Source organism: Pseudonaja textilis, chromosome 14 (genome assembly GCF_049901715.1).
Source record: "Pseudonaja textilis isolate UNSWEBS1 chromosome 14, rPseTex1.2, whole genome shotgun sequence".
NCBI lineage: Eukaryota > Metazoa > Chordata > Lepidosauria > Squamata > Elapidae > Pseudonaja > Pseudonaja textilis.
This window is the reverse complement of record NC_142003.1, coordinates 2,666,212-2,693,875: the sequence shown is the minus strand read 5'-3', so window position 1 is coordinate 2,693,875 and position 27,664 is coordinate 2,666,212. Positions and strand designations below refer to the sequence as shown.

The following is a 27,664-nucleotide window of genomic DNA, read 5'->3' as shown; positions in this document are numbered from 1 at the left end:
CGGATTTCATCCCCAAGGCTACTTCTTGGGAGTTTAAAATTTCAAAAGTTGCTCTGCAGGAAGGATAGCGAACTAACATGGGCCCGACAAAAAGACTCGTGTTCAATTTGCCCCCAATGAGTCGGTTTTGGGGAGCGAGAGAAACTCTTCTGCTTTTTATTCCTATCGGTTATTTGTTGGTGCTGGATTGCATGGCAGAATGGGATTTTTGTTTTGTTTTGCAAAGTGCTCTATTGTTAGAACAGCATAAACAGAAGGGACCCTGGGAGGTCTTCTAGCCCAACCCCCTGCCTAGGCAGGAAACCCTCCACCACTTCAGACAAAAGGTTGTCCAATCTCTTCTTAAAAACTTCCAGCGTTGGAGCATTTTCCACTTCTGGAGGCAAGTTGTTCCACGGGTTAATTTATTGAACTACACCGTACAGACAAAATACGACAATTTCCATAGAAGCTCGGAAGCCATCCGAACAATCAAGTGTTGCTCCGTTATTTATAATCCTGCCCCTTTAAGTCAATGCTACAACGAATTGAAATATTTGGCAGGACCTACAATGAAAAGTGGGATAATAAAGCCACTTTTCCAGCCCTGGTTTATGAAACTTCTAATCTTGACAGTTAAAACGGCAAAGAATCCTGAAAAGGGCAAGTGAGAAACACTTATGGACAGAATTTCTGGCACGGCTGCAATCTTTCTGGAATTGGGTATCCAACACAGACCACAAGCCTCACTTACCAGCCCATCGTGAGAGGGCTCCCAGGAGGCTGAGCGCTGCCCTCTGGACTCGAAAGCTGCCAATCAAGAGGTGGCCTAGTGTAGCTCCAAAGGAGGAGGACGACACAGCCTGGCCAGCGCAAAACTGTAGTATGGTCACCACGGAGCATATCAAAGGCTGATGCGGAAACTCTACTGGGAAGCAGGACTGGGGAAGCAACAGATAGGGGTTGAATCAGAACCTAGTTTAATCAGAGCTCTAATTTTGCAGAGCAGGGGTTCTCAACCGTGGCAACTTTTAAGCTCTGTGGACTTCAATTCCCAGAATTCCAGAGAGCAAACCATTTACGGACTTCAAATCCTAGAATTCCCCAGCCAGCACGCTTAGAAATTTCCAGGTTTCAAATCTGGAAAAGGATGAGGGAGTCTCTTGGGAAACTCTGAACTTGCAGAATAGTTTAGTTTAGTTTAGTTTTTAGTTTAGTTTAGTTTAGCTCAGCTCAGTTTACTTTATTGTCATTTCACCTCGTACAACGAAATTAAATGCCATCTTCAGTGTACGTTATAACTATAAAAATAAAACACAAACATGCATCCTTCACTTTCTATGCAATTGAATTGAAAACCTGATATTGCACAAATACGGCGCTATTCAGTAGAATTCCATATAGCTACTGCCCTGGGATAGAAGCACCCACAAGCCTATTTTTTCTCCGTGTTACGGAGACACGGAAGAAGCTTCTTGGATGAGAACCTGTGAAACGTTTTCCAGGCCAAAAAAAATTCAGAGGAGCTGCCCAGCTGCCTTTCGAAAAAAGCATTCTTGAAGCCACCGTGACCTGGACGATGGACAACCTTCACAGGGGCGTCAAGAAAGCCCGCTCTTTTTCATACCAACTCCTGGATCTCCTTGAGGTGAGCCATCGTCTGACACAGGAGACCGGTAGAGAAGAGTCGAGTCTCTGCAGAGGAAGCATCTGCAAGCAAAGGAGGGAAATGATCCTTTTCAGACAAGAAGGCATTTCGGACCTGCAAACTGGAGAATTCCCACGCGTTCATCGCACCAGGGCTGTTCTAACCCAGGTTCCGGATAATCCAAGGGCCCCTTATCTCTACCTGCCCATTTGGCCTAATGCAGGGGGGTCCCCCCTCCGTCCACCTGTGGGCTGTGACCAGGGGTGAGATTCAAAAATCCCAACAACCGTTTCTCTACCTGGTCGCTGGGTGGGCGTAGCTTACCGGAACTTCCAGGAGGGCTGTTTTTGGACTTCCAGAACTTCTGGTTCGGCCCATTTCTCCCACTCCCAGAGCCTCCACGCGGACCCTGAACCTACCCGCATCTGAAACGGACCACGTGGAGAATCCTGGGAGAGGGCCAGCCGGTCGGTTCAACTACCAGTTCGATGGACCGGATGAAAATGTAACGTCCGGTCCGTGCCAACCGGTCTGAATGGGCTGAATCCCGCCCCTGGCTGCGCCCCACGAGCGCGGCAGGAGAATATTTGCAACCGGGCTGCGGAAATCAGCCAGCCGACGTTCAGACACACATCCTCACATGCGCGAGCAACGGGCAAGTGCTTGCTCGATTTAAGGGAGTGGCAGGCACGCACGCACGCCACTCCCACAAAGGGAGCTGCACACACACACACACACACACACACACGCTTGCCGGCCGCTTGTCTGAAACCGTCCCCTTCTCCCCATCGGTCCGCAAAGCCAGAATCATGGGGGAACTCCGGTCTAATGGATACGGGCGTTAATAAGACTGTGTTGTACCACTCACTTGGGGAGGCTGCGTGAGGCGAAGTGGCTCGCAAGATGCCATCCATCGGCTGGAGCAAAACAGCCAGGCTCTGGGCTTGGAGGGCCTGCGGGCTGGAAGAAGAGGAAACGGTCGCTTTGCGGGGACGAGGTGGGCGCTTTCCCTTGGTTTCACATGTGTCGAAAGTTTGCTTTGCAAATCTGAACCCTTCAACATCCAACCACACAACATGCCTACCTACACACGCCGTGCTTCCAATGATATAAATTACTAATGATTTGAAGTGACATTAAGAAAGTTGAAAGTGTAACTATGACGATGTATATAAATATTGTAATCTGGAATCACGTTGCTCACGTGAAGAGATGTGTAAAAACAAAACTTTAAATTGAATTATATGAATTACTTTGTTTTGTTTTGAATATTTCTATTGTACTTTTTTTTTTCTTTTTACAAAACTCAAATCAAATTTAACAATCCATATGGTTCTCCTTAATGATGAATTGTAGTAAATGCAATTAATAATAAATACAAGCAGGCAAGTTAACAATATTCTACTGTCTGTGGTATTGCTATACGTTGACGCTGGTAATTGTAATTGTTCCATAGGTCAAGATTGCTTTGCGGGCACGAGATGAGGGCTTTCCCTTGGTTTTACGTGTGTCAGAAGTTTGTTTCGCAAATCAAAACCCCTTCAACATCAAACCACACAACATGCCTTCACACACCACCGTGCTTCAAATTATAGGAGTTACTTTGGTTTTAATTTGTTGCCTTCTACAAAATGCCACCGTTTTTAGAACCATGAAAAAGACGTTAAAAACTTCACAATGGAGAAAATGGAAGAGTCAAGTGCAGAAAGGGCCTCTGGTTTTTATGACCTGAGTTCATATATCACTCTAAGCCACGTTTTTGCAATAAGCCACGATTGTCTAGGCTCGCCTTATTGAACGCTTGTTTGTCAAACCCAGTTTCCACCCCCTCCCCCCAGACTTTTATCATGCTTAAAAAAGGGCTTAAGTGTGACACTGGAAGAAAAGTGGAATTGGAATCTGCAGCTAAACAAGCAAAATACTTAGCCAGCCCCTCAATGAGGCTCACTGAATATTACTACTCTGGGAATTCTGGGAGTTGAAGTCCATATCTCTTAAAGTTCCCAACTGCATTAGTTCACGGCATCCGTTCCTACCATGCCTCCAGCTTCAAAAGTCCATGTGCTAGAGGGCCGACATGAGCCAGGCTGATATTCTTCAGGGCAAGGGCCACCAGCTTCCAAAGGCTGCATTCATGAGAGCTAAATGCAGGAGACCTATTGGAGGAAGAGCGACCCGTTAAAGAGCTGGCTGTTTAAGCAACTGGCAGACTTAAAGCACCCACTTCATCTCCCTCAAATGCAACGAAGTGCTCAAATGTTTCCCTACATGCCCCATTTTTTTTTTGCTTTGGCAGGGCAGGAGAAGGAATTGCAGACTTGAAAGCGTGGCAAAATTCACACAGTTGGGAAGACGCCAGGAACACAGATAAGCCACGACAATACCAGATAAATTCACGACTTGCTCCCAACAACTTGCTGTGCGCGGTTTCCCTTTTTTAAACACTCTGTTCCCAGCTGCAGCCAATGAAGGGAATCAGGGCCCTTTCCTCCCCCGTAAGCCATGCAACCACGTTGCTCTTTTCTCCGTTCCTCCCTGTGTGCCCTAGGATGAAGAGGAGGTGGGCCTGGGTCTTCCCTCTGAACTCCCTCTCCCTTGTTCTTCCTCTTCCTGCTCTGCCCAGCCGGACTATGCCCTTCCCCAGTTTCCTCCAAAGCCAACAGAGCCACACTCCCACTCCCTGTCAGCTGTTCGGCCTCCCTCTTCAAATCAGGGGCATGACAAGAACAATGCAAGAACCCTACATACAAGCCCTGTCCCACCATCTTAACCAATTCAGGGCCCTTAAAAGAGTAACTGATGGACCCTCTCTTACCTCGCCATGCTAAGGAACAAATCAACAAACCAGGGTCCTACATGGACAGAATCTTCCATCAGGAGGGCTTCCACCGTTTCTGCTAGGCGTGACCACAAGATTTCGGTCCAGGCATCCTGGCTGTGTTCAAATAGCGTCATTAAGAGCTTCAGGGAATGCTTGATCCGGGACGAAGAGCGGGACGTGAGAGCCTCCTCAACACGGGCGACCATCATCCGAGCACAGGCCGGCCAATCGCAGTCCTTTGAGCTGAGAAGACGAGACGGCTCGGACTCTACAGAGAAAATGAGCAGGCGGGCAAGAAGCCGGTTGGCTGCTGCAGCGATGAAGAGGCTGGGGTCTTCTTGAAGAGTGAAGATCATATCTAGAGCTCCTGTGGAGCAGCGATAAGCGACGTTGAAAATTTCAGGAGAAAGCAGCCATTTCTTAAGAAAACTCTCTTGGGGATTAACAGAGGGATACAATCAAGATCAAGTGCGGTACTAACACTACTCTATAAAGCCTTAGTAAGGCCACACCTAGAGTCCTGCATCCAGTTTTGGTCACCACACTATAAAAAAGATGTTGAGACTCTAGAAAGAGTGCAACAAAAATGATGAGGGGACTGGAAGCTAAAACATACAATGAACGGTTGCAGGAACTGGGCCAGGCTAGTCTAGGGAAGAGAAGGACGAGGGGAGACAGGATAGCAGCCTTCCAATATTTGAGGGGCTGCCACAGAGAAGAGGAAGGGGTCAAGCTATTTTCCAAAGCACCTTTGAAGGCCAGACGAGAAATAATGGATGGAAACTGATCAAGGAGAGATTCAACCCGGAAATAAGGAGAAACTTTCTGACAGTGAGAACACTCAACCCATGGAACAGAAGTTGCCCTCGGAAGTTGTAGGATATTCATCCCTGGAGGCTTTCAAGAAGAGGCTGGACTGCCATCTGTCAGAAATGCTTGGGCGGGAGTTGGACTAGATGACCTACAAGGTCCCTTTCAACTCTTATTAGTCTTCCTGTTAATCATGAACATAAGCAAGATGTCTGGATTCAGGAGTGAAAACAACATTGCAATGATTAGGACTTTGGCTAAATGGCAAACAATATTTCTTTTCTTTTTTAATCCTTTGATTCCGCGGCATCATCGTTGTTGCATGGGACAAAAAATAACATGTCCGACATGAGACTTGTTAACCATGGACAATCCATTTTCGTTAATACATAGAAAACTCTCAGGCCCCAATTCTTTGTCGTAGGCAGCCTCCAACCTGTCACTTACAGGAGCAGAAATTGATGCAAAGGTAGTCCTTGCCTTCAGTGACTGGTTGCTTAGCAACGGTTAGGAAGTCACAGACTGCTGTAAAGCATAAACGTTGTAAAATCGGGCCGAGGCCTATGCTTAAGGAGAGGCAAGGCTTACGACTGTTAATTCTGGATTCAATTACAGCCGTAAACTGAGGACCGCCCGTATGGGCCAAAGCAGGCCTCCCCGCAAAACTTGGCAACTTTAAGACTTGTGGACTTCAACTCCCAGAATTCTCCAGCCAGCAATTCTGGGAATTGAAATCCATTTGTCTTAAAAGTTCCCAAGTTTGGAGGCCTCTGGGCCAAAGTCTGTCCAACCTGAACTCAGGAGGGGAGGCAAAGCACTTGCCAGAGTTGCAGAGGAACTGGAAGGCGCTGTAATGTCGCAGCATGGTGTAGGCCCCTTGCACCCAGCCGCTCCGAATGGTCATGTCTTCCCAGAGGGGGCTGCCCAGGGGACCTGCCTCTCCGAAGGCTCCAAACACCACCTCCTGCTGCTGACTCGAGAGAAAGGAAAGAGAAGGAAATCAAGGGGGCGGCTTCTGTCTGGAATCGCCAGGCTTCCCTGGTTTACTGTCGCTTTACGGTTTTCCTCCTGGGTTAAATTTATCTACATTTTAAACGAAATTCTAAATTTTGTTCCTTGGGGGCAACGCCTGGATTTTGCAGGGGTCATTGGGGAGGACACTGGGTAACAGTAGACATCTTAATAATTTGGGAAAGGAAGGGAAAGGAAAGGAAAGGAAAGGAAAAGGAGAAGGGAAAGATGAGGGGAAGGGAAAGGAAAGGAAAGGAAAAGGGAAGGATGAGGGAAAGGGAAGGATGAAGGGAAGGGAAGGAAGGGAAGGAAGGGAAGGAAAAGAAAGGAAAGGAAAGGAAAGGAAAGGAAAGGAAAGGAAAGGAAAGGAAAGGAAAGGAAAGGAAAGGAAAGGAAAGGGGAAAGGAAAGGAAAGGGAGAAGGGAAGGATGAGGGAAAGGAAGGGAAAGGAAATGAAAGGAAGAGGGGAAGGAAAGAGGGAGGGAGGGAGGAAAGAAGAAAGCAAGCAAGCAAGGAAGGAAGGAAGAGGGGAAGGAAGAGGGAAAGGAAGGGAAAGGAAATGAAAGGAAGGGGGAAGGGAAGGAAGAGGGGAAGGAAAGAGGAAAGCAAGCAAGCAAGGAAGGAAAGAAGAGGGGAAGGAAGAGGGAAAAGGAAGGGAAAGGAAGGGAAGAGGGAGGGAGGAAAGAAGAAAGAAAGCAAGCAAGCAAGGAAGGAAGAGGGAAAGGGAAGGGAAAGGAAGGAAGGGAAGAGGGAGGGAGGAAAGAGGAAAGCAAGCAAGCCAGTTGCATTGCCAGATCAGCCTCTTGCTGCTCTGAAGGAGGCTTCACAGCTGTGGAACTACAAAAACAATGGCTTAGGAATCCTGACCCATCCATCCGGGCTCTACTGTAAACATTCAAACCCCCCACCCCACCCCATTAAAGTAAATCTAGATTTTTTAAAATAATGCAGAAGAAAGGAGAGAATGGTATGATATTTTTTCAGTCAATACGCCGACCTTCGAATCGATTCCTGCGGCTCTGACGGACTAACCTGCAAATACTGGAAGCTGCTTTCGGAAGCGGCAAAGATTCCCGTGAGCCTCAGGATGAAAGACAGAAGGATGGGATCCGGTTCCCCTTGTTTGAGCACCGCCAGGATCAACTCGATCAGACACGGGTTCTCTTTTAACACCAGCACACTAGGCCCTAGAAGGGGAAGGAGAGAAAAAAAATACAGGAAGTCCTAAATTTATGACCAGACCAAGAACAGCTTGGTAACCAGCTTGCATTTACGGCGGTTTCAGGGGTCCCACAGCCCTTCTTTGACCACCATTTTTGGCATTATTTCGCCAGAAAATGGTGTCTGCTTCCAGTCTCCGGCAGAAAACACCCATGGGCTATAAAATGGACTCATTTTAACCACCACGTTTCACTTAACACCGAAGCAGGGGTGGGATTCGGTTTGGATTGGTTCTATAGAACCGGTTGTTACGATTCTGTGCAGTTCAGAGAACCGGCAAATCGTGCCCCTGGCTGGCCCCGTCCCTCTCCATCCAGTAAGTCCTTATCGTGCATGCACAACATTGCGCGCATGCACAGCATCGCTGACTGCGTCCTCCCCCGCCCAGCCACTCCTTAAGGTATCTTATGGCAGCACTACCACCACCCCGTGCCCCGTTATTTTCCTACCTGAGCCCTCACAAAAAAAGAAAGAAAGAAAGCCTTCCCCAAAATGCAAAACCAAGTGCCAACTCACCAGCGCTGGCCAGAGCCTTGAACCAGTCCAGAAGTTTTTCCAGACAAGTATCATCCGCCACGGGGTGCCCGGGATCGGCCAGGATGGTGCAAACGGAAGGCAAAAGCTGGGAACATTTTGCATCCATGGGGAGCAAGAAGCCTCGCGGGGGTGTTCTTGCAAAAAATAAAAAAGGAAGCGAAGCCCCAGAAAACAAAGCTATATATTCACAATTGATAAGAGAGGCTCCTTACTGCCCGGGTGGGAAACATTTTAAAACTTTTTGAAACTAAAGCTCCCACTGCAAGCTCCGTTGACGCCCCTTGTTTAGTGCAGACACGCGTCTGCCGCGGTCATCTGAATGCCATCCCGTCTTTCTCTACCGGGGAATTGAATCGGCTGGTCCCAATGCAAGCAGCGTGGCTGGGCAAGGGGCAGGAAGAGACGAGCCCAGCCCCAATATAGGGTCCCTATGGGGATTTCCAAAGAGAGGCAGGGGAGACAGCCTCCCGGCAGCAGCCCGGCGGCCGCGGATGCAATCCCGAGCAGACTCCGCTTGCAAGCGACCAGAGCAACGTAACCTTCCCGGTGCAAATCCCGTGCTTGCGAACTACAGGGGGCTCGTCTTCTCTGCGCAGGCGCGGCCTCGTTCCCGCCCTCCTGGTCCGGGCATGCGCAGAAGGGCGAGGGATGCTCTCTCTACACCCCGAAGGCGCAAAGATTTGGCTTCTCCTCCCGCCGGGGAGCCTTTTAGACACGTTGAGCTCTGATCTCCCCATCGTCCACAGCCGACAGTCCCGGAGGATTGGGCGCGGGGCTTCTAGGGTGGTACGCCGGGTTGGGCCGAGAGGCTGCGGCCTTCTTCCCTGGCGAAAGGAAGACAGCGCCTCTGCGCAGGCGCGGCCGCTCCCGCGTCCATCCGGGTCCCCTGCCGGTGGTTGCCGGGGCGGTTGCCATGGAGCCCGGCCGGAAGTTCGGAGGCGGGCCCAGCGCGGCGGGGGCGATTGTGGTGGGTGGGCTTCTCCGCCTGTAGAGTCTCGTCGCGTCGCCGGCATGTCGCGGAGCCCCAGCGAGGCCGCGGAGGAGCGGGAGTCGGTGAGGGCCGGAGGGGAGGGGTACTACAGGTCCCATCATCCCCACCCACCCAGCCAGAGGGTGGGTGGGTGGGGGCGGCTTGCAGGGAAGGGCTGGGAGGGGGATACGAAGCGTTATTGGGGAAGGTCTCCCTCCCCCCTGCAAAGCCCGGGGTGGGGTAGGGGAGGACGGGGTGGGGGGCTGCGAGGAGACGTGAACTGTGCCCATTCCCACGTTACGGGGCTGCCCAGGCGGGGTCCTGAAGATCCGGGTCTGCCCCCCCACCCGGACTCGGGGTCTCAAGGAAAGCGGGGTTGGAAATCCGCTGCAGAAACGGCCCCCCTTCCTCGTCCGCTTCTCCCGAGGCTTCGTATCGGGAGTCCCATGCTGCACTGCATTCTGGGCTGCTGGGTGGGGGAGGCATCTCCCAAGGACGCCCCCTTCTGCCCACACTGGCAGGGGAGGCCAGGAGAGGGGTTCGCTCTCTGTTTTATTAGTACAAGTGGTTTTATATAAAACAGAGCAAACCTCAGCAGAACGGATGATGTTACCTGGTTGGGTCGTGGAACGTCTGTGAGAAAAGGACCCAGATCAGAAAGGAACAAAGATCCTGCAGTCTTTGTTCTTCTCGTCCTCTCCCTCCTCAACTCTATAAAGCCCACTCCTTCCCAGCGTTGATGATACTACCTAGTTGGGTAAAGAAATGTTTGCAAGAAAACAATCAAGGTCAGATATCAGCACCAAGGACAGCACCCACAGTTCACCACTGAGTTGCCCTATCTATCTATCCATCCATCCATCCATCCATCCATCCATCTATCTATCTATGTCTGTCTTATACCTTTATGTTATCTATCATTTTCTATAGCATCATCTATCTCTATTAACTATATCATCTATAGATAATATATTTTTATATCTGTCTTATCTATCCATCCATCCATCCATCCATCTTTGTGTCTTATACCTTTATCTTATCTATCATTTTCTACAGTATCATCTATCTCTTTGTCATCTATATCATCTATCTATATCTTTATATCCATCCATCCATCCATCCTTCTATCTAAATACTAGACCAATAGCCAAGTAGTCCAACAATCAAGTAGCCCAACCAAGGAACGCTCCCACCAACACTTGACAGATCAAGTCACTAGTATATAAACAGAGAGCAAACCCCATTCCTTACTAGTACTTATGATGTTACGTAGTTGGTAATGAAACATCTGTGACAAAACCACCAATCTTAGAGAGTACCAAGGACCCCCATACATTAGATGTTTTATAGGTGGTTGTTCCAGACAGTAACCTGGATTCTGTCACTGGTCTCTTGAGCTGGCCAGCCATCACAGTTGGCTGATGGTGGATGAACAATTATTATTTTTCTAAGCTTTCTGAGAAATTCGGATTGGCCATGTTCCAGCCAGCTCAGGCTAACGGTACTAGGATAAGAAGGTAAAAAAGCCTCAGAGAAGCAGCTGACAGTCAGAATTGACTCTACTGATGGACCCCTGCTCCATCTCAGTGAATGCCAACCTCATGAAGTTATTTTGATACCACGCTTCAGGATGGAATTTTTTAATAATTATGTCTTTTACAGGCAGAAGATAATTCTCTTGCTCTGACCTATGATTCTGATACAGAAACAGTAAGTTGGGTTAGATATCATTCCATTCTCTCATGTTCTATAAGTTGATCCGGAATGGATTCAGATGTCACACTAAAAAATAATTTGTTAATCAAACCACAGTAATCTGGTCTACGTCTGTTTGTTTTCAGATTCTAAACTCTCCTGAGCATTTTCTACCTTTTAAAACACTTTGGAATCGATGTGACTTTAAAACACAGGGTGCTCTCGTAGCCATCGGATTCCAATAAATCTGTAATTGCAAGAGAATTCTGCTCAGAAAATGGAACACCAATAGGGAATTCACTAAGGAAGATGCCCTGCTAACAAATTACAACACAAAGTCTTTTTTGTTTTACAGACACTAAAGAAAAAAATGTCTCGCAGGCCTGCAAAATCAAGTAAGTGTCACACCGCGTTGGTTTCACCTGGTGTCCTTTCCTTTGAGAGAACTTAATAAAAATTGGCGAGTTTTCATGGTACAAGTTCCCCTTTTTATGGAAAGGGATTGAGAGAGAGAACTCGCTGCTAGCTTAAGTACAATCTTTTCTTCCAAAAACTTACCCAGTTCTTTTAAAACATGTCACCTTTTTGCTACCTGATTACGAAAGGCCCACTCGGCTACGAGTTATGCAGCGCTTTCTGTACCTGCATGCACACGATTATGAATTATTTTTTGCTTTTTTACGAGATCCTAAAGAGCCCGCTCACCTCATAACAAAATGAAATGTTAGTATCTTGCTTGCTTTTTAAAATGTTTCATCTTGTTTTTTCTTTTTTTCTTTTGTCCTTCCTGCAGGGTCTCCGTACACCTCTCACACCTGCCTCCATTCTAAACGGACTGGATTTCTGCGGACGTTTAAAAGCGCAGAGAGTAAACGCTTTGAGAGCCCCTTAGTGAAAGCCTCAAGGCAGTATTGGCGTGGGTCTCTGAAGCAAGGTGTGAAATCTTGGCTCTTCCTTTAACAGAGCATTCCAGAGCCCAGTAGAACTGGGCTTAAAATCCAGATTAAATGGTCTGGTCAACGTGTAGCCAGGAGCTGAATTTGCACACAAAGGGGGTGCATTTTTCTGGATCAGGGGTCCCCAAACTTGGCAACTTTAAGACTTGTGGACTTCAACTCCCAGAATTCCTCAGCCAGCTTTAAAGTTGACAAGGTGGGAGACCCTGCCATAGGCTGACTCTGCAAACCTCTTAGAGAGGACTGTAGTAAAAGTCTAAGTGCTGTTGCTATTGTTATTTTTCTTGGCGCCTCTGTCAGACCTGCCACCACTCACCCGCAATTATATTGCGAAGGAAGGCACAAAAGTATATTGCGAGCAAGCATAGCCAGAACTGAGGATCGGAGGCCAAAATCCCTAGGTTCAATTTTTTCCCCTCCCTTGGTTCCCTCCTGTTGCCCACCCCTAGGCAATCAGTCAGGTTCAGGCAGGATGTTTTCGTGACAGTCGGTTCAAGCTTGCAGGATGGTATGCAGCTGATATGCTGGGTGACCTTGAAGCCGCATCTTCAAGGTCACCCAGCATAGAGATGACAGTGCTTACTTTCGTTTTCCTCCTTGTTTGCCTCCCCCCACACCCCCAGTTCATGGCAATCTGTCAGCGAATAGCCCCGGAATGCAAGCAAGCGTTGAGCTGACAGCTGACAGCCCCATTCCCCTCTTCACTAGGTACCTGGATGAGCCACTCCAAGTCCGACATTGGCATCAGAACTGCTTTCTCCCCTCTTGCCGGCAGCACACCTGAGTATCTCAAGGAAGCTTTGGGGATGAAGAAACCAAAACACGCTCGCTCTGCCAGCCGTGGTGAGTTTGGAGGCACGGAACTTTGCCTCTCGAAGGCGAGGCAGGCTGGGCACATACTTTGGGAAGTTAAAACTTGGAAACGAAGATTTGTAAACATGGTGGCAAATAATCTCTGGCTGTTCTGACCCAACCGGGTTTCAAGAGAGCAAACACAAAACAAAGGCAGCAACACCCACCTTTTAAGGTTTAATCCACAACTTCTGTTTCTTCACAGATAAAAGCCTGCTTCCAACTAATTAGCTCCGACAAGAAAGAACCTTGTTCTTCAAGGCTACCAAAACCTCACAGATAAGAAATAGTTTACAAGAGTTTTCAAATACTAACTATAATGTCCATGAGGCTGAGTTTCATAGCATCTTTGCCTTCTGCAAAGAACGCTTCTTCAAACCTGGCTTTTATCTTCTTGAAGGAGAGGCCATTACCTTGCAGCCTTACTCCTGATTCGCCCGTGCTGTTGCAGCTGCTCTTTCCTCCGAGCAATCCTGCATGCACACGTACTTGGCACAGGCTCCTCGGGAACCTCCTCATTGCTGCTGCCAACCCCCACAATCTCTGAAGGCAGCAGTCCACTCCCTAATGGTCCTGGCCCCTCATCTGAGTCCTCGCTCTCCTCAACCATCTGCACCTGCTGCTGGCTAACCACAACAGTGGCTTGGGTGGAGGATGAGGGCAGAGCTTCTTTCTCGGAGGTTCTGGGTTGTTTTTTTGAACATTTGGTTATCAGGCTGGGTAACATCTTCAGTGGAATTTAGGGGAAATCCTAAAGCTCAAAGAACGAACCTCTACCCTCATTCGTAAACATCCTGCTTCTGTGAAACACTGAAGGTGTTGTTTTTTTGCTTCTTCAACCCACAGGAAATAATAGTCAACAAGGGACACATAAACTGCCAGGAAGTTAATTTAAATTGAGTAGACTCTAGGCCAAGGGTCTCCAACCTGGTCGACTTTAAAACCCGTGGACTTCAACTCCCAGAATTCCTCCAGTGCTGGCTGGGGAATTCTGGGAATGGAAGTCCACAGGTCTTAAACTTGACCAGGTTGGAGATCCCTGCTCTAGGCAGTGTAAATTTCATAAATAAATAAGAGAGACAATCATTCTATGTCATCTGCTAAGTAGTCTCAAGCAAGCCCCTGTTTTTCAGTCTGCCTTCAACACCCTTTTTTCCAAACGGGCACAATGCCACAGAACTCCTTGGAAAAAAGATGGCTGTAGCAGAGATGACAGATGTATAGTATAGATAACTTGTTGTCAAAATGCTCTGTGACGTTGCTCTCGTCCTCAGTTCTTGCACGGGGCTGCTTCCCTCTCAAGAAGAAAAATTAAAAAGTAAAATTTACATGCATCTCTAAGAATAGATCACAAACCTCACATCTGAGTTGCATTCAGGCTTCTGGGTGATATTCTCCACCTCAGCGCCAACACTAATCTCAGAATTTTTATTCTGGAATAGATTCCAGCAGCTTTCAAGAAGACGAGGAACGGACACGCGTGAAAGCTTGGCAACAGATAGAATTTTTAGGGTGTTAAAATATTTTATCCATGCCCTTCTTTTCTAGGCTACATCCCTGGGACTCCAGACTATAAGGAGAAGGAGGATATGTACGACGAGATCATCGAGCTAAAAAAGGTTAGAGCGAGCGTTTATATTTCCTTCTTTTCCGTGGAATAAACAGAACATACTTTGGGGAGAATTTCACCGTAGTTCATACTCTTTTCTCCCTCTGAAGGCTGGTCTTCCTGCTTTCTGGGAAATGTGTAAAAGCAACAGGGTGGGAGGGCAGCTGCTGAGGACCTAAAGATGTCCTAGGCAAGATTCCTGGGAAGGAAAAGGAAATGAGATTTCTCTGATGCCACCCCTTGCAAGATAAATTTTCTCCTATCCGGGGGTGGGGGCTGCTGGGGGTTCGGGGGAGACCCTCTACTTAAGAATCTGTGCAGTTTGGAGAACCCGCAAATCCTACTCCTGTCTGGCCCCACCCGCCCCTCCCAGGAGTCCCCATGTTGGGGGGGAGGGATGCAGATAAGTTCAGGGCACGTAGGGAGGCTTAGAGAGGTCAAAAAAACGGGCCTCAGAAGGTCAGGAAGGGCAAAAACAGGGCCGTTTCTGGCTTCCTTAGAGCCTCCGGAGTCTGGGGAGGCAATTTTCTCCCTCCCAGGGGCTCAAGGAAAGCCTCCGGAGTCCGGGGTCACTTTGCTAACATTTTGGAAGCCACCTCTGCTCCCGTCCTCTTGTTTCTGTTTACCATCCCTTTGCTCAAAGATCCTGAAAGGTTTCTTTCCTCCCCCGCCCCCTTTTCCGCGGTAGACAATCCAAGCCCAGAAGTGCGAAGCGGATCGGATGAAAACCAAACTTCGGCGGGTGGAAGAAGACAACACGCGGAAGGACAAGCAAATTGAGCACCTTTTGGAGCCCTTCAAAGTAAGCGGAGGGTTCCCTACTCCGAGGGGCCCCCACAGCCCTTTCGTCTTCTGACCGAGCGGGGACGCCTGTCGCTTTGGCCTTTCTGGGGCTGAGCCTGGACCCCTGGGCTAGCCCGGACTCAGCCAACCGCAAAGCCAAGCGACGCACGTTCTCTCTCCACGGTGGAGACACGATACACGGTCTGTTAAATACTTAATATATGTTAAAGAAAGAGGTATAAATAATTTTAAAAAAAAATATACTACTGACCGTTCTCCAGTTCACTTAACGAGGGACGCTCAAGTGTTTCGTGTTTTTCTTTTTCAGTATTCTGAATTTAGCTGGGTGCGGACAGAACAGAAAAATGAGAACAGCTTGGTAAATGCACCTTTTCCGTCCTCTTCTCCCCGCCCCGCTTTTCTGTTCTGCATTTATAGCTTTCCAGAACCAGGAACATAAAATAAAGAGGCAACCTCTTCTTTTCTTTTCCCCCTCTTGGAATAGATGATAAACGGTTTGAAGCAGAAGATTCTCAGGCTAGAACAGCAGTGCAAGGAGAAAGACAACACCATTAAGTACGGGGAAGCCGTCAAATACTTTCTTCCCCTTGCCTCTTCCTTCTTGCAGAAGACCCAAGTTTTCCAACAACCACCTGGCCACGGGTTTCTCCTTGCGCTCGTGAAAACCGAACACAGGCTGGGAGGGCAGAATAGGAAAATAAGCAATGTGTTCCCTTCATGTATTTATTTTGACTTATACCCGTCTCCCATCCATAAGGATCTGAGAGTAGAATCTCTGGTCATCGCTTAACATTGATAGCGATCCATCTGTATACCTCAGAAATCTTTAGGGGCGTTTTAACCTCTGTCTCTTTGGATTGTACCAGTCTTCCTTCTCTGTCTTGTTTCCCCCAAAGCCAACTCCAGGCAGACACGAGGAATACCGACGTGGAAGAAATGACCATCGCTCTGCGGACTTCCTACCAAGAGGTATGAAAAATGATTTGAAAGAGAGAAACATCGTTAAAAACATTCGGTTAAACGGTGTTTGCTGCAGTTCTGTTGATCGTGGAAGAATTTGTCCAGAACGGTATAAGGACTCGCGCCCTTGAGCTCCAAGTTCCCTTCCAACTCTTATTCTGCTATTTTAACCCAATTGATGCCGCAATCAGAGATACCAATGTGAGCCACCTCACAAAGGTATTCTCCAGATCCTAATTTGACCAACCAGATTCTGCAAAAGTAAGAGATTATTCCCAGGAAGGCACAACCCACAGATCTCTAGGAATAAACAAAACCTTTTTACAACTGTTAGGAACCCTTGTAGTCGTTACATCTTTTGGATCATGCGAGACCATCTATTGATCACCCAAAATATTTTCTTCTGTCTTTTCTCTTGTCACTCCTGTTGGTTCCTCTGGTGCATTTTTTTGCAAATAGAGAACCACCTTTGCTCGGGATCACCTGCCATAGCCCAAACCCAGAAGGATTTTGCCTTTGAATGAAACTCGTTAGTTAAGAGAAAGAGCTACCAGTTTTGCATATTTATGAAATGGCATCCTCTTCGGTGGTCCTTGCTAGGTTGGTAGATAATCTCTTCCCTTTTCAGATCCGGCGCCTCCAGAACCTGCTGACGCACTCAAAAGCCGTGCAACAGAAGTACGTGTATTACTTTGGGGCTTTCTGCCTGTGCTTAACTTTTTGGTGGCTAGTTTCTATTCTTCACTAAATGCTGTGCAGGAAGAGAAATTTAAACTTTTTCTTTAAAAGGCCATTGGCTAAGTGTCATTCTCTTTGTTTAGCTGAGTTAGCGGACTCTGTTCTTGTAATTCCCATAAGTAGCTGTCATTTTGCCTAAAAGAGTGGTTATATGTGTGTGTGTGTGTGTGTGTGTGTGTGTGTGTGTTTGTCCATGTGCAGTTTGTCCTTTTAAACAGTCCTCACAGCTGCAGCCCATGAAGGGGATCAGGGCCCTTTCCCCCCCCATAGGCCATGCCACTCACGTTTCTCCTTTATCCGCTCCTCCCTGTGTGCCCTAGGAGGAAGAGGGGATGGGCCTGGGTCCTCCTCTGAATGCCCAGCCGGCCTGTGCCCTTCCCCAGTTTCCTCCACAACCTCCTAAGCCACACTCCTACTCCCTGTCAGCTGTTCCTCCTCTCCCTCTGACTCAGACTCCAACAGGGGCATGACACTACCTGTAGAATTCGCCTTTAACGTTTTGCTGAAGTGAGCTCTCTCTAACCCTATAAAAACCTGTTGAATTTTGTGTCCGTCGAAGTTAAATCTTCATAAACGCAGTTACTTCATTTCTGCTGCACTGCAATTAGGGACACAACGGTATTAAAGGCCAGAACTACATTTTAGAGCGCAGCTAGTCCCCGACTTACGATCACAATTTTGGCCAGAATTTCTATTGCTAAGCAAGGCGGTTATTAAGCAAGTTGTGCCTGGTTTGCCACAGTTGTTAAGTGAAGCACTGGTTGCAAATTGTGAGCTTTGGGCGATTCCTCCCAATCTTTCTTTCCTTGGCCCCTTCTATCTTGCGTTTAAATCCCGCCCGTAACCCACAAACCCCGCAAAAGCCATCAGCATTTTCCTGAATTTGAGGCTGAGAGTTGAGTTGCAATTCTCGGCTGACTCCTTCCTCACTGTTTGAAGGAGGAAGCTGAGTGAATAACGTAGCTTCAAGAGCGGTTAGCACATCCTAACAATTCTCCCTCTTTTGATAACCTCTAGGAAAACCCGCAATTCAAATGTTTCATTTTTACGCAAAACGCCTCAAGGTTGAAAATTGCCAGCGTCCACTGTTCCAATGCCGAGGCGGCAAACCATGGGAAGGATTTTATTTTGAGTTCATTTTCACAGTTAAAAATATACATTTTTCCTCCCTTAAATCCGGGAAGTTGGTTAATAGATGTGCTTCGTTAACATTTGGGTAGTCCAAACAGATGTTTTCTCTGCGGGCTCCCGGTTACTAAAATAAATAAATAAATAAAAACTGAATGCTAAAAGTTTCTATAAGATCAGATGAAAGATTCAGAGGAGGAAGAAATTGATGGCAGCTCAGAAAGAAGAAGATAGAAAAGGGTCTGTGCAATCCAAGGACGATTGGCGGATTGTGGCGCTCAAGGTAGTTTTGTGGAAATGTAGAGTAAGACTTCATTTTTGCTCCCCGAATGTCACTCGCACCCCGCACCCTCTCAAAAAACTTAGTGAAATGAATACGAAGGGCCAGGTGGGAGCTTTGCAAGTTCAGCTCCTGACCTGGGACCCTGTTTGCACTGAACTACAATTGGCTTCATTCAGATGTTGCCTGAAACAGAAATAAACAAGGCACGTGATACCTTAGTCTCACATGTGGCCGCAAGCAATTCTAAATATTAGTTTGCAAAATAGTAAACAGCATCGTGGGGGTTGAAGGAAAGGAGGAAGGAAGGAAGGAAAGAAGGAAGGAGGGAGGGAGAAAGAAGGGAGAAAAAAAGAAGGAAGGACATTCCTTCCTTCCTTCCTTCCTTCCTTCCTTCCTTCCTTCCTTCCTTCCTTCCTTCCTTCCTTTCTCCCTTCTCCCTTCCTTCTCCCTGCCTGCCTGCCTGCCTTCCACCTTCCTTCCTCTTTCTTTCTTTCTTTCTTTCTTTCTTTCTTTCTTTCTTTCTTTCTTTCTTTCTCTTTTTTCCTTCCTTCCTTCCTTCTTTCTTTCTTTCTTTCTTTCTTTCTTTCTTTCTTTCTTTCTTTCTTTCTTTCTTTCTTTCTTTCTTTCTTTCTTAATAATATTACAAATTATTAACATGTCTATTGTTACACAGTGCTCCCAATGAGCCATGCAAAACCCAGGCATTGTCCCAAGGAACCAAATTTAGAAACTTATCTAAAATTCAACCCAGGAGGACTATGTAAGGCACAGTAAACCAGGGAAGCATCCTGATTTCAAACAGAAGCTGCCATCTTGATTTCAGGGGAGGGAGATCAAAATTAAGGCTGATTCTCCTTTGCTTGATCGTCAGAAAGCTTAGAAATGTCCATGTTTTAACCAAAGGCAGGGGGTCAAACTCAGAGTAAAGGAGGGAGCAAGACCCTGCCGTGTTTTATATTGCCATGGCAGCTGTTTCTCCCACCCACCCACCCTCTTTTTTTCGAGCCTAGAACTTCTGAGCGTTCACCCCAGAAGGTGCTCAGCACGGTCGTCTTCCAGCTGTCCGAAAGGATGAAGGAGCTGCAGGAGCAGAACGAAAGGCTGAAAGCAGAGATGGACCACGCTCTGAGCAGCTTCCTCTCCTCCAGCCAAGCCAAAAGTAAGCACCCTGACCGCTCTAACAAGTCCCCAAAGCGGCGTTTCTCAACCTCGGCCCCTTTTAAGGTGGGTGGACTTCAGCTCTGCTGGCTGGGGAATTCTGGGTCTCGAAGTCCACCCACCTTCAAGCGACCAGGGTTGGGAAACGCTGCTCAGAGGGAACCAGGCGTGGTTTAACGAGACTTCACCAGGAGGTCTACTATGGCGTGGACGAACACTCTAAAAGACACAAAACGTTTGTGGGAGCAGAAAGCTGCGGGAGATCCAGAAAGAATCGGGGATTTGCCACATGAAGGGATTCCTGCGTCTCTCGCAAAGCCTGGTGAAAAACTTCCTTGCTCAGGAGGAAGCAAGGCAGGACTTCCCTCTCCCTATAGCTGATGTCATTGTCTGAAAATTTCTCATTTATAGACCTCCTGTGGTCAACTCATAACACATTCCTAGGCCTCTTTTCGTAGTTGCCATAAACAAAAAATGGGGGAGGGGGTAGAGGAAGGAAATCTGGGAGAACAGTGCAGCAGTTTGAAATCAATAGTATATTCCAACTCTTCTCTTTAAAAGATTGTAACTAAAGTACCAGAGCTTTTGCCTGCGAATATATTTCATTGGAGAACATGATTGATGACACTCACGTTCAATGGGGGAATCTGGTTTATGAGACACCCAGAGGGGAGGAGGGAAACAGGGTCAGAGGGGACTGTGAACGACATAGGCCAGAGTTGGCTTCATACAGGGCAGGGCCAGTAGGTCGCCTCTAGTGAATCCTTTGAAGTTTTTTGAAGTTTGGCTCAAGAATCATGTGTCAGCTTTTAAATTCAGCTGCCACATAATTCAAGGGGGGTGGAGGAGTTGAAAAGTTCAAGGTTATTCTGTATGTCGTACTAAGAAATTCCAGTTGCAGTTAATTGGTTCTCATGATTTATGAAGTGTAGAAGTGGGAGGAGAGAAGGTGGATTCTGTGTAACGGCGCGAAAATACTTTCACTTTGGGAAATTGCCTTAGACGTACCAGATCTGTTCCTAAATAAATCAATTGGAGAGAATGTGTCTTGGAGTGATTGACATCATGGATACTTTCTGGATGCCTTACACCATGATTTAATTAGGGCGATAGCTGGAATCCTGACACCTATCCTATTGTGTGGTGTGGTGGACTAGAGGTGGAGCTCTTGCCTCACAATTAGGAGGCTGTGAGTTCGATCCTAGGTAGAGGCAGATATGAGATGAGAATTAATCTGCTGAATATAACTCGGCGCTGGCAACAGGAAGGGCATCCGGCCAGGAAACACTCACCTCCTTTCGGTTGCCCAGACGCCACCCTGCAAGGGATTACGGGGTTGTTCAAAGATGATGATAGACCTTCTTCCTATCCCTCCTTCTTTGTCTCACCCTGCTCTCATCCTTGTGCACATCGCAGGCACTTGAACGGTGCTCAAACTCTAACAAGGGAATATGCACTTCTAGCTTTTACAACCAGCACCCTTCTGATGGCTGATGGGCCTTGGTCCTTTGTTTCTCTCCCATTTTGAAAACTCTCTTCCTTTTCCTTTAGATTACGTTGCTCGCCAGAGGCAGAAACTGATCCAGCTGATTTCTACTGGGGAAAAAGTAAGTGAGAGTTACTTCCTGAGCAAATTGGCTGCTAACCATGTTCAGCGGGACACTTGCACGTGTTCTGACCAAGGCTTCCAGAGACCGTAATTAAGCGCACGCTTATTAAAACAGCTCTCTTTTTATTTCAACGGCTGGGAATTAAGTTCATTCCCAGCTCGTAATGAGTCCCAAACAGCCCCTCGAGATAAGCACCCGCCTTTCTCTCCTCTGAATTGCTGCCAACAATCTAAAGTGCCAAATTAACTGGAAAAAAAAACCCGACCGAAGTACAAAGTCCCCACAGAGCTTCAAGGTTTAATACGAACACAATGAACGACTTTGCTTCCTGCAAAGGTTCCATCACCTTTGCCTATCCTTTATACCTTAGGGGAGAGGCAGTCACCTCCCAGCCTTACTCCCGAGTCTCCCCTTTTGGTTCAGTTGCTCCCACCTTCTGGCAGCTCTGAGCAAGCGCGCACTGGGAACAGGCTCCCATGGGTCCTCTGCCTCGCTGCTGCCAGAGTCCAGAGGCTCCGGAGGCAGCACCCTGCTCCCAGGTGGTCCTGGCTCCATCTCTGCAGCACCCTCATCCAAGTCCTCTCCAAACTTCCCTGTTCTTCCCCACACTGCCCGATTTTGCTGCCATCTGCACAGGCTGCCACCGATCCACAACAGCACGAGCCTTGATGAAGAACCAGAAGTCCAGGATTTCACTTTCTTAAATACAGCATGATGTTTATCAAGTGAGAGATGATGGTTTCAGGGTCCACCGTGCCATCTTTTGCGAGATGGCCTGGATCACGGTTTGCCTGTGAATTACAGACAAAGGTCAGAAGCTGCTGACCAGGATTGGTTTTTTTGGGGGGGTGGGGGGGGGCCACCGGAAAGGAGAAATTCCACGCTGCTTCCAGCTTGTTCCTAACTCCAGAAAGCCGTCAAACTTAAGAGCAACCGCTAGTAATTGGCTCTGTTTTCCAATCTCTCCCTTTCACCTCTTTGGACTACAATGCCCAGCATCCCCAGAGGCAGGTAAAAGATAGGAAAGGCTGCATATTGTAGAAGGCTGCTTAGATCTTTTTTTGGGGGGGCCCAGCTGAACTGCTTCCCATTAAAGCACATTTTATTTTTCTTGTGCTTCCAGCTCAATAGATAAGTGGAGAAGGAGGTAACTTGCAGAGTTATGTTCCAGGTGGTAACTATTTCTTCTCTCTCTTTCTCTCCCTCCCTCCCTCCCTCCCTCTCTCTCTCTCTCTCCCCCTCTCTCTCTCTCTTGTTTTCCCCCAGGAAATGGAGGATGGGTTGCGGCCTTCAGAGGCCAGCAGGGCGCTGTTGCTCTCTCCCACAGCTTCTGAAGAAGTGGATCACTCGGTTGCTAAGGAATCCGATCTCCCAGAAGTGGGTGAAACTCACGGCAAGACGGTCCTTGCGGGGCTGAGAGACCATATTCTCGTCCTTCAGAACCAGCTGGCAGTTAAAGAGTTACGTTTCTGAGGCTCAACCAACACAGCCCAGATCCCATTTATTGAAGATTTGGGGGAGAAACCACCCCACTTTTCCTTTCCCCCCCCCCCTCCACCCCACTTTTTCCACCAGTCAAAAGCGAATAGGATGCCCAGCCCAGAAAAAGCTGCTTTGAATTCAGCAAGGACATGCCAGAGCTGTCTTTTCCCCTAGTTATTCCTCCCTCCTTCTCCTTCTCCTCACCAAGTTAGTGGAATTTGTGAGTTCCTTCAGCCTGCTAAGAAGCCCAGATGAGCCCTGGCAAGAACTGCACTGAAGGAAGAAACGTGAGCCTGGCCTTAAAATGGATTTTTTTTAAAAAAAAAGAAAGAAAGAATCCAGCAGGCAGCCCAAATTTATTGGTAAAGTCTGACCTCCCCTAATCAGTACGCGCTAGAGCTGCGATGGTGAACCTATGCATGGTGCAGGAAGTGGCGCACACAGCCGTTTCCGCCAGACCCCCTGAGCATGCACGCGTGCCTCCCGCCAGCCAGCCTCTGTGCAGGGGAGCGGGGTGTTGCACAAGCATTGCATTATAGGTGTAGGCACACGTGCGTGCGCGCACACTTTCGGCACACGGCGACGAAAAGGTTAGCTGAACTCTTAACTGCACTAGAGATTTGGGGTCGAAGAGTAGCTGGGTGTCTCTGGAGGTGCGGGGGATGTGAACCCCCCTTTCTAAGATCTAAACCAGGATTCCAGATCCGGGTTGTAAGTCCCCTTTCTCGGGCAGGTTGCAATTTCTAACGGTCTCTAAGCGAGAACCGCTATACAACACGCCCCGGGGAGCGTCTGTCGAATCACAGTCCTTCAGAATATCACCACCCGGGTTTGATTCTTCGGTCTGAAAGGCTGGCTGTGCAAATGATCCGTGCCGTCCTTCTGCAGGGCAGAAATCCAGCAGCTCAGAGGGAAGTTGAGAGAACTGGAAGGAGACCACGAGGCCCCCTGCAGACAGGCTGGGATTGATGGGACACAACCTCCAAATCAGGTGAAAAAGAAGATCTTGCGCAGTAAGCAAGTAAGCATCAACAGGAAAGTTCTTCCAAGTTTTACAGCTCACCCTCTCAAGCCTCCAGCACTCTTCCCCCCACACCCCCGCACATAGCCCAAGTATCCTCCCCCCGTTACTATGGCAGCTGGAAAGACAAGCTGAAACCAGAAGAAGGAATCTTGAAGGCTGACATTATGGCTCTGTTCGTAGCAAAAGGTCAGGTCCACACGTGAAGGTCCAGTTTAACTGATTGACTGTCATTCATGCCTGTGTACAAGGTCCTAGGAAGAGTAGATATTTCTCTCCCCGGGCATAATGAGAACGTATCTGCTGAATAAAACTCCTCATTGGTGACAGGAAGGGCATCCGGCCTGTAAACAGCTCCACTCAGTTGCCCAGGCGCTACCCTGCAAGGGATTATGGGGGGTCGTTAAAAGTTGTTGATGCCTGCGTACAAGAATCTTCTCAACTCACGGTTAGCAACCTGCTAGGAGTTAAGAGAAGGGTCAGCGGGATTCAAGGAAGGTTGGGCTTGTTTGTGGTAACATAAGGATTCTAGGCTGACCCCTCTTTTAACTCCACCACCCCCTCAGGTTCTGTGAACTGTTACAAATTCGGTCTTTCCCACCCTTAGCAACATTCATCTAATGTGGACTGCAACTCCCAGAGTTTCTGACTTACGCGGTCATCACTTAATGACAATATATCGGGACAGTCAGAACTGCTGTTGCTAGTCACGTGGTACGTGCTTTACAACCACATCGCTTTGCGACAGAAGTCTGGTCCCATTTACTGTCATTAACTGAGGACTCTCGGTAGACCCAGCTCCTGAATCACTGCAGGCTTTGGGGTTGTTACGACGACTTTTCCAAACCTCAAATCCTGCGCCAGATTGCTGGTACGTCAATTGTGGTCTCTCCGCCGAAGACTTAAGGAATGTCTACAACTGAGCACAGAAGCATCCCAGCAATTTCAATTCAGGTCCTGATCCCCCTGCTTGTTCCACTCCTAGGCTCCAGATCCATCTCCCGGGCTCTGCCCTTTGCCTGGAGTTGTTGACTGCAAAACAGGGGAGGAAGAGGAGGAGGAGGAAGAGGAGGAAGAGAAGACAGCAGCCGCGAGACTCGTTCGATCTGATGGTTTTAATGGAGCAGCAACCCAGCCCGGCTTGTCCTTCAGGCTGAATGTCCATGGAGATTCACAGCCTTCCAGGTGATGGTTGCCCCAAAGGCAACGGGGCTTTTTGGTTTTTCTCTCGAAGATGTTTCGCTCCTTGTCCAAGAAGCTTCTTCAGCTCTCGCCGGATGGTGAGGAACGGAAGGATTTGTATTCCTTGCGGACAGCTGGTCCTTTGCATCTTTTCAGAGGGTCGTTGAGGCCACTTGGACCTGGAAAGCTCCACACTCGTTGGAGCACTCAGGTGACCCCGAAGACACGGATAAACCTCCCAGTGGCCTCAAGGGCTCTCTAAAAAGGATGCCAACGACCAGCTGCCTGCAAGGAGTATAAATCCTTCCATTCCTCACCATCCGGTCAGAGCCGAAGAAGCTCCTTGGATGAGAAGCGAAACGTCTTCAAAGAAAAACCAAGGAAGTCCAGGTGCCTCTTGAAAAGAAAAACACTTTTGCAATTTAGCAGGAATGCGTAACTTTCGAAGCGGAGCTCGCATTTCAGAATCAAGCTCATTTTCACGCGCTGCAGGGTGGGAAACATTGAAAATCCCCTTGATTTTTGGATCTGAGCTTTCCCCGAGGAGTTATCCGATCAGAGGCGTCCCAACCTTGGCAACTTTAAGGCCCGGGGACTTTTAAACTCCCACACTGGCTGGGGAATTCTGGGAGTTGAAGTCCACAAGTCTGAATTCAAAGTTGCCAAGGTTGGACACTCCTTGTCTAGACGCAAGTTGGTCTGCGTCCTTTATATATTACCAAGAAGTGGAATCCAAATCATTCCAGCCAGAAGGCATTCCTCCACCCAACCCCCAGGCCGAGTTGCTCACCAGCTGTTGCAGCTACACAAACACACACATACCCGCAGCAGCCGGCGGTGGCTCAGCTCTGCAGCAAGTGCGTGGATTTGGATCGGAGGCAGGGATGGAATTGATGGCTTTTTATTGACTTGCTGGGCCAGGAATTCTGGGAGTTGAAGTCCATAAGTCATAAAAGGGCCGTTGTTCTCCCCCACCCCTGGTTTAGAGGCTGCCTACCCTGGCATCCCAAGCCAGGCCCGGAGGCCTCACCTCCTTGGTAGAGATCCATCAGGTTCGCCTTTCCCCCAGCCTGAGCATTCTCCCCTAGCACAGCTTCAAAGGGTTTCGATTGTGGTGCGTTTCTGTAGGGCAGCAAATGGATTTGCTCTCCTCCCTTCCCTTCCCTCCCCCCACCAGTGATGTATTGCCCCCTCCCTCCCCTTCCCAGGGACCATCTCTCTTCCATTATATGTTCTGCACCCAGAAGCTAATCTGAGGTCAGAAAGAGCTCGCTTGACCTTGAGCCCGGAAGGCTGGAGAGAATTCTTATGCAGATCTCCTCTCTCTCTCTCTCTGACTCACCCCTTTGGAATCTGAGCTTTTATGACTTTTGCCCCCTACCACTTTATCTTTTTCAGGCCTCTCCCCTCCAGTCCTGAGAAGGAGAAAGCCTCCGAGGAAGAAAAAGTGGGCTGGTCTCTGTTCAAATTCTCCCCTCTGGTCTTCACTTCCAATTCTGGTAATTCCGCTGACTTCCCCTTAGATGTTTTTTGAAAACCTTTGCTTGATTTCTTATTTTGCACGTTTCTTTTGACACGTTGGATTGACTAATTCCCACAGCACCGTCACCTTATTTACTAAGACCGCGTTGCTGTTCTTCTCATCCTTCCTAGTATCTATCTCTTCCCACTGGCTTGCAACCGTGTTGCTTGTATCTTTACCGTTTATGCTGTTTTATTTGTTCCTTAGTAGGATTTTGATTGCTTGTTAGTAACCTATGACTCTCATTAAGTGGTGAATCTTATGATTCTTGATGAATGTATTTTATTTTTCTTTTATGGACACTGAGAGCATTTGCACCAAAGACAAATTCCTTGTGTGTCCAGCCATACTTGGCCAATAAAGAATCCTGTTTTGTTCTATTCTATTCTATTCTATTCTATTCTATTCTATTCTATTCTATTCTATTCTATTCTATTCTATTCTATTCTATTCTTACTCCTACTCCTATTCTTATTCTATTCTGTTTCTGTTCTATTCTATATTCCAATATCCTATCTGACTGTTTCCTAGTATGATTTAATTTGATTGCTTATTGTACCCCATGACTATCATTAAGTGTTGTTGTACCTGATGATTCTTGACTCTTTTATTTTGTGTACACTGAGAGCATTTGCACCAAAGACAAATTCCTTGTGTGTCCAACCACACTTGGCCAATAAAGAATTCTATTCTCTTCTGTTTCACAATGGCCGGTTTCCTCCCTTGGATCTTCGGTACAAAGCTGATTTCATTTGAAACCTGGATACAGAAATGGGAGGGTTAACTTCTCTTGTTTGCTTGGCTTGGGGAGGGCAATACAGGACCAGATCTTCCCTTTGAAGCTCACGATTTGAAGCCGTGTTTCTCAATGTTGGCAACATTAAGCTTGGGAAGGACTTCAACTCCCAGAAACCCTAGCTAGCCAGAGAAAGCTTAAGGTTGCCAAAATAAAGTAAAAGTATCCGAGAAGGAAAGGAGGAAGGACAAACTATTGGAAAGGTGAAGGGCAAGTTAGGGAAAAACAGTAGATCCTGGCCAGGGGATCTCCCCCTTACCATCAGAACCCCTATCTTCTAATCTTGTGTCCAGCTGGGGAAAGAAATTCCCCCCTAAGAGATCAGTGGAGACCCATCTCTGAAGATGCCAACTCTAGTAGACCAGGCCTTTTATTCAGACAGGAAATTGGCCGGTGAATTAAGCCAGTCGGCTTGTCATAGGTGGCTTCCTCATTCGTCCTAAGGAACGTTTCCCATCTGAGAACAAGAAGCCAGTAGCAGAGAAGCCAGAGATGGTGGTTTAGTGGTCGGGTTGTCGTCGGTAATGTCTGCAAGCTCCTCTGAGAATCTCCCGGTCTAAAAATGGCCGTTCTTGTTCCCTCCTCCCCCCACAAAAGGCATCGTGTCTCTGTTCCTTTCGATGAGCTCCGCTTCTCCTTTCTTTCTTTCTTTCTTCCCAGCTACGGCCTCCCACGATCAGCAGCAAGCTTCCTCCACAAACCTCAACCACCCCGGGGCTGAGTCAGACGACTCAGATGAGATCATCACTGTTATGTCTTCCTTCCCGTGAAGGACACCTCATCGCCCGGCTCTGGCAGTTCTGTGTCACGTCCTCTGGGGCGCTCGCTCCCGGTTGGTGAACCAAAGGCATCTTAGTTTGCGCCCACCCCA

At 48.0% G+C, this 27,664-nt stretch overlaps 2 protein-coding genes across 3 annotated transcripts in view; one reads left to right on the top strand and one right to left on the bottom strand.

Annotated features, from left to right (window-relative positions):
- Positions 1 to 8,685, bottom strand: part of BRAT1 (BRCA1 associated ATM activator 1) — a 13,722-nt gene extending 5,037 nt beyond the window's left edge. The window contains exons 1-8 of one of the 2 annotated variants that reach the window (XM_026723757.2): positions 8,007 to 8,685; positions 7,302 to 7,456; positions 6,081 to 6,228; positions 4,443 to 4,815; positions 3,664 to 3,783; positions 2,496 to 2,587; positions 1,607 to 1,689; positions 734 to 920 (exon numbers count right to left, since the gene is read on the bottom strand). In XM_026723757.2, coding sequence (XP_026579542.1) covers positions 734 to 920; positions 1,607 to 1,689; positions 2,496 to 2,587; positions 3,664 to 3,783; positions 4,443 to 4,815; positions 6,081 to 6,228; positions 7,302 to 7,456; positions 8,007 to 8,133 — 1,285 coding nt within the window. In that variant the 5' untranslated portion in view covers positions 8,134 to 8,685. Of the gene's footprint in view, positions 1 to 733; positions 921 to 1,606; positions 1,690 to 2,495; positions 2,588 to 3,663; positions 3,784 to 4,442; positions 4,816 to 6,080; positions 6,233 to 7,301; positions 7,457 to 8,006 lie in introns of both variants that reach the window. The other variant, XM_087912901.1, reaches the window with a different exon arrangement.
- IQCE (IQ motif containing E) lies at positions 8,673 to 27,664 on the top strand. Its single transcript, XM_087912902.1, is given in 19 exon segments — positions 8,673 to 9,080; positions 10,660 to 10,707; positions 11,048 to 11,087; positions 11,486 to 11,626; positions 12,357 to 12,491; positions 14,049 to 14,119; positions 14,798 to 14,911; positions 15,221 to 15,271; positions 15,398 to 15,468; positions 15,810 to 15,882; positions 16,502 to 16,551; positions 19,033 to 19,181; positions 20,732 to 20,787; positions 22,057 to 22,250; positions 23,161 to 23,293; positions 24,279 to 24,478; positions 25,874 to 25,974; positions 27,454 to 27,554; positions 27,557 to 27,664. Coding segments are annotated over 19 exon segments (2,226 nt in total). The 5' UTR covers positions 8,673 to 8,675; the 3' UTR covers positions 27,650 to 27,664.